At 41.6% G+C, this 6,514-nt stretch overlaps 1 protein-coding gene across 1 annotated transcript; it reads right to left on the reverse strand.

Moving 5' to 3' along the window:
* Positions 1–5,212: 5,212 nt before the first annotated feature.
* Positions 5,213–6,160, reverse strand: LOC111139072 (olfactory receptor 10T2). The gene has a single exon (XM_022491210.1). It carries the CDS (start codon positions 6,158–6,160, stop codon positions 5,213–5,215), a length of 948 nt encoding a protein of 315 aa, XP_022346918.1.
* Between the last annotated feature and the right edge of the window lie 354 nt (positions 6,161–6,514).

The following is a 6,514-nucleotide window of genomic DNA, read 5'->3' on the forward strand; positions in this document are numbered from 1 at the left end:
AAGGGGCCATTGGGTTTAGGTCTAGAATTGAGATATGCCCGTGCTGAAGACACTTATTTGGGAGCAGTAACAAGTTCAAGAAATAGTCTGCAGTGCTGGAGGTAGCCGTATGAACAGTCTGTCAGAAGACGGCAGAGCCTGCAGGTCAGGCGGAGAACTTTGTGCTGTGGGCAGAAGGAAGGGGTGGCCAGTTCTCCCTGCTGGATCACAAGAGAGGCGTCAGAGATTTCACCGAAACGGAGAATTGGCTTGCTCAAGGGACACTCCGAGCTGAAAAATTACAGGCCCAGATATGGACAATATCTCAGTTTTGAATGTTGTGGGAGTCCAAGTATTTTGGAAATACCAGAAGATTGAGCAATGCCGTTCAGGGAACAGGATGAGAGCAGGAAGTACTGTGACTCTTTCCTGACGAGAGAAGCCAGGCTCAGAAACTTTTACAGCTCAATTAATTGTCCGTATGTTAATCTAATAGTAAGACAAAAGAAGTTCTTGTATGTCCTTTTAATTTTGTTTTTTAAACAATTCACTTTCATTGTATTTTTTTTTTACAAAGTAAAAAAATGTATTTTTTATTTGAGTATGCTTGACACACAATATTGCATTAGTTTTGGTATACAACATAGTGATTTGACAAGTATATGTGTGTATATATATATATATATATATATATATATATATGCTACACTCACCATAAGTGTAGTTACTATCTAGCAGCATACAAGACCATTATAATAGCATTGACTATATTTTTTTAAATTTATTTTCAGCATAACAGTATTCATTGTTTTTGTACCACACCCAGTGCTCCATGCAGTCCGTGCCCTCTCTAATACCCACCACCTGGTTCCCCCAACCTCCCACCCCCCACCTCTTCAAACTCTTCAGATTGTTTTTCAGAGTCCATAGTGTCTCATGGTTCACCTCCCCTTCCAATTTCCCCCAACTGCCTTCTAACTCCCCATGTCCTCCATGCTATTTGTTATGCTCCACAAATAAGTGAAACCATATGATAATTGACTCTCTCTGCTTGACTTATTTCACTCAGCATAATCTCTTCCAGTCCATATTTTACAACATCGCTGGTACATAATAAATTGTCAGGAAAGTTATCTTTCACCCCAAATAGTTAGAAAAGCTCAGACATAGAATATGAGGAGAGCACCTGGCTAAAAGTAATACTGGAAGTAAAGAGCAGGACACCCAGGCCATTGTGTGTCATGTTGTGTTTTGTGGATGTTATCTCATAAGAAAGCCAGTATGTTTAAAAATATATTTAAAAACGCTTAGAAAAATATATCTCAAACATGTGCCAAAATTTGCTAATGTACTGGGGCACCCAGGTATCTCAGTCAGTTAAACATCCACCTTTAATTCAGGTCATGATCCTGGGGTCCTGGGATCAATTCCCACATCAGGCTCCCTGCTCACTGGGAAGCCTACTTCTCCCTCTGCCTCTACCCCGTTTCCCACTCATGTGCTCTCTCTCTCTCACTCCTTCTCTAATAAATAAATAGAATCTTTTAAAAATTTACTAATGTACTAACAAGCCAATCAGAAAATTGTTGACACAATAAGAAATGTGGGTTTCAGGAAAGGTGTGGAACTGGAGGGGTGGCAAATTTGGGAACCAGAATATGTGCCAGGTCGGAGTGATCACCATTTCATTTCACAGATCTGTAAAAGCATGAAGGCCAGGTGCATTTTTTTACACAGGAAGTCTGTAGAAGGATGATAGGAGATGCCAGGTGTGCAGACATAAGGTCAGAAGAAGAAAAACAATGAAGCAGCTGATAGAGATACAACTGTGTCTGTAACTGGGGTAGCGCGCTAACTAACAGGAAGGCATGGATGCAGCAGACCTGATTTCCAGCATTGCTGGGGTTTTCCCCGCAAGCCGCTGACTCTTAACGCTGATGACACACTTCTCCCACTTCTTACTTAAGGATATTTTATTTAACTTTTTGACACAAGGAAGAGTGTTTGGTTGGAATGAGCTATAATGTTTCATTTTAGAAAGAAAACAGGGTCTGCAGCGTAGAGGAGGGAGTTAAGGGATCAGGACACGTTTTCAATAGTTCCTGTGTAATTTGATGAAGGACTCAACTAAAGCAATGAGAGAAGATAAATCCTGACTACACAATCTAACCCAAATTAGGAGTTAAACAGCACACCATTGCGGGGAAAAGTTGTTTTGCTTTAAGGCAAAGAAGAATCACCGACTGGACTTTGCTCTTCTCTGAACCCTGGTGGGTTGATGCCAACAGCTACAGGGCAGCGTTGTGAATGGGAATTAAAGAGGGACGGAGCTCAGACCTGAGAGTATATGTGTCAGGAGGCCTCATCTATGTGGGGGACATGGATTCACATTCCTCAAAGGGTCATGCCACCGGGGAAGCACCAGAACTACCTCTGGGTCCTGCAGGGACAGCTCTGCAAATGGCACCGAGCATGACGTGGGGGGACCAGCAGCTCAGTGAACCAGCCCACGTTCCACATTTGTCTGGAAACCATTCTGACTCTTCTTAAATGTGTGCCTCCCCAGGCTTCCTGAAAAATCCGGCTTAGTCACCTCAAGAAGGAAGTAGTAAATTTCTTGCAAACAAGACACGTGTGAGATTAGGCTGTAGAGCACTTTGGAAGGTTGTACGGCCGTACATAGCATTCAAGGAAAATTAGCTATATGCCCATCATGATGGCACGATTTCCTTTGTTTCCTTTTTGCCTTATCATGTCTTTATGTCATCCACAGGGAGAAGAATATTTTCACACTGTTTGAAACATACCTGCCCCAGATAGGCTCAGATGGTTGGGTGGCTAACCCAAAAACATCTGATAGAGCAGAAGAGTGAAAGAACGACCCTTATATAATTGAAATGCTTTATTTCGACTCAAAATGCCGAAACATACACATATTCATGCATATTTTCACTTAGGGATAAAGCTTTTACTTTAAGTGTTGGCCCACGTGATTGGAGAACTTCAGACCATATTTAGCATTAACCCATAACCCATTACAAAACTTCTCACGAATTTATGGATGAGCGGGAACTTAGAGATACTTGCAAAATAATCTAAGCAAACGACACTTCTAGGTTTTTATGATTTTCCTTTCTTCTGTGATTTTCTTGCTCATATTTTATTTTTCCAGAACACTCCATCTGCCTCTATTAGACACAAATAATCTTGATTGCAATAACATCTCACCAGGCCATACTACAGAATTACATGTCACCAGCAGGATAATTAGGATAATAAATGCAACTGTCACACTCGGTTCTGAGGACAGACGTAGACAGTGTAGCCTGGAAGGGCTGAGCCACACAGACACCCCGGGAAGTAATGTGCTGGACGCGAGTGTTGATTATGCGGAGGAATCAGCCAGGGAGCTTTCCCCGGGGAAGAGAGCGTGCTGGCTGTAACTGTTTACATAAAACACACGTTCCCTGTTTACAAGCTATTGTCGCAGTCACATACTTAATGTTAACCATTTTTCCTTTGGGTGATGAAACATAATTTTAACAAATCAGGAGATTTTTATTCTAGTATGGGTTGGGTCACTGGGCAGAGAAAAAAATTCTAATTAATAGAACCGACTCTCCTAAGTAGAAGACAAGCTCTGGGCTCACTGGATAATTTGCATATTCATAGGGGAAAACACACACACACACAAAAAAAAAACCGAAAAGCCCCTCAGTTGTCCAGATAAAAAAAGTTCAAGGCACATCAGTTTGAAGAGTTTTAGGTATTGTCTCAAATTACATGGCTTGAAATAATAGGTTTAAAATAATAAAATAACAAAATAAAATAACATTTAAAATCAATTCCATTTAGTATTTGTAGTTCAAATTATGACGAGTCAGGGGAGGTTCATACTGGGACCGTTGCAGGGTCAGTGGGCTGCGAGACCCGAGCCTTTTGAGGCTTTCCGGAACATTGTGTTCCACTTCAGCAGCAAGTGTGATGTCATTACTGGTTGTTTTAGGTCCATTATTAAAACAAAATTGTATCCATTAAAAACTTGAACACGTCACCATGAAAACAAAGCAAAACTACAAACAATGATTTAAATGTATCTAATGTATAATTAATATAATAAGAAAATGGTTTTAAATTTTGGGAAAAAATCAACAGTTCTGGTAATATTGATGGATCTTCTCATCACTGGAAAACCCAGTTCTTTGTATTGAAATCTTGCTCTTCCTTTAAGATCCAGTTCAAATTTTCTTTCCCCTTTTCTCATCTCACTTATTCCATTTTTTTTTTCCTTCAGAAAGAATATATATATTTTTTTCTTTTGGCTCTCATAACTCTTAGTTTATACCCTTTTAACAGATTTGGTCATCATCCGTTGTCATAGTTTCCTTTCTCTGTTCATGTTCCTACCCTTCCCTCCTCTCTATAAACTATCAGCTTACTGGTCATAATTTTTCCACTTTGCATGGAACCTGGTACATAGTGGGTTTACTACTTATAGATGGTTTACTACTTATAGATGCCTGTGTCTTTGATAAGACATTGCCAGTAGCTTTGGATCCTATTCTCTACTCATCCAGGAAAGCTAACCATGACCACCTTTCAATTTGATTATTGTCTTCTCATAAAAATACATACATACATATATATACATATATATATGCATGTATATATATATACATACACCAAAATATATATGTATATATATGCTTTTCTCTTTTGAGAGAGATATATTTTGGTGTATATATATATATATATATATATATATATATATATACATATGCACACGCAAACACACACACACACACACATTATGCTTTTCTCTTTTTGCCAAGCGTGAGTTGTTTCATTGTTTGTTTGTTTGTTTTGGGAGAGAGTGTCAGCAGGGAGGGGCGGGGGAGAAGGAGAGAGAGAGAATCCCAAGTGGACTCCATGCTCGGCACAGAACGCAGCACAGGGCTCGGTCTCATTACCCTGAGATCATGACCCGAACTGAAACCAAGAGTCTGATGCTTAACCAACTGAGCCATCCAGGTGCCCCAGTTTTTTGTTTCTCATCCAAGCATTGAACAACATAGCATCTAGACTGACTCATCTGTTTTCTGGACTGGGAGGAAAGAGAAAGGTCTTAATCCTTGGAAATGCTGTCCATGTCAGGACTGGATTGGTAAAAGGACAGGAAAAAGTATCCTGTCTTTGACAACTATAGCTTCCCTCATTAATTTCAGGATTTTTGTTAGACCACCTTGGTTGCCACAGGCATTCCCAGGACTCTTTTGAGGGCAGTCTTCAGCTCCTGATTCCTCAGACTGTAGACAAGGGGGTTAAGCAGGGGAGTCACCACAGTGTAGGTCACTGCCACCAGCTGATCCTTGTCGGAGGCAGACTTGGATTTGGGCCTCAGGTAGATAATGGAGGCACAGCCGTAATGCACAAAGACCACCGTGAGGTGGGAAGCACATGTAGCAAAGGCCTTCCTTTTTCCCTCAGCTGAGGGGATCTTCAGGATGGTGTTAACGATGAAGCCGTAGGAGATGAGAATCAGCAGGAAAGGCACCATGATCACCAGGATGCTGAGGCTGAAGAGAACCAGTTCCTTCACATGAGTGTCTGTGCAGGCTAACTTAATAATGGGTGCCATGTCACAGAAATAGTGGTTGACCCTGTTGGGGCCACAGAAAGGCATGTCACAGATGAGGTTGGTGGCTACCAAAGCAATGAAGAAACCCGTGACTCCAGACAGGGAAACCAACCCCAACCCTAGCCTTTTGTTCATGATGAGTGTGTACCTCAGAGGGTGGCAGATTGCCACATAGCGATCATACCCCATCATGGCTATGAGGAAGCAGTTGGTGCAGGCAAAGCCAAGGAAGAAGAAGAGCTGGGTGGCGCAGGCCGCAAAGGAGATGCTCTTGATGGCCGAGAGCAGGTGGGCCAGCAGCTGAGGGATGATGACAAATGTGTAGCAGGATTCAGAAAAAGAGAGAATAAAGAGGAAACCATACATGGGAGTGTGCAGAGTCCGGCTACAGTGGATAACGGCCATGATGGTGGCGTTGGCCAGCAGGATGGTCAGGTACAGGAGAAGGAAGACCATAAACAGCAGCAGCTGGAGTTCCCCCAAGCTGGAGAAGCCCACCAGGATGAACTGGGCAACCATCGTGGTTCTGTTGGAATCATGCATCTGGATGACTTCTGTCTGCAAATGAGTTTGGGAGACACAATGATGAACATCTTCCCAATGACTTCTCTTTCAGTGTCTTCTCTTCAGGCCCAGAGTATCAATAAATCTCTCTGCCTCTCTCTCTCCCTCTGCCTCCCTCTTTCTCAACAAAGATACTCCTTCTGACGATTTTTATAAGAAATTATTAATCTCCAATAATGGGAGAATGATTAGTTATATTATGGAAATGTACAAGATGAAAAGAAACAACAAGAGAAGGTACTTCAATATTCCCCAAGATGACATGAGGACACAAGAAAATATCCTGCCATAGTAAGAGAAAAGGCAAGATACCAAGCCATATTTATAATAAGG

Source organism: Enhydra lutris, unplaced genomic scaffold, assembly GCF_002288905.1.
Source record: "Enhydra lutris kenyoni isolate GAN:26980312 unplaced genomic scaffold, ASM228890v2 scaffoldscaffold94, whole genome shotgun sequence".
In the NCBI taxonomy this organism is placed as follows: Eukaryota; Metazoa; Chordata; class Mammalia; order Carnivora; family Mustelidae; genus Enhydra; species Enhydra lutris.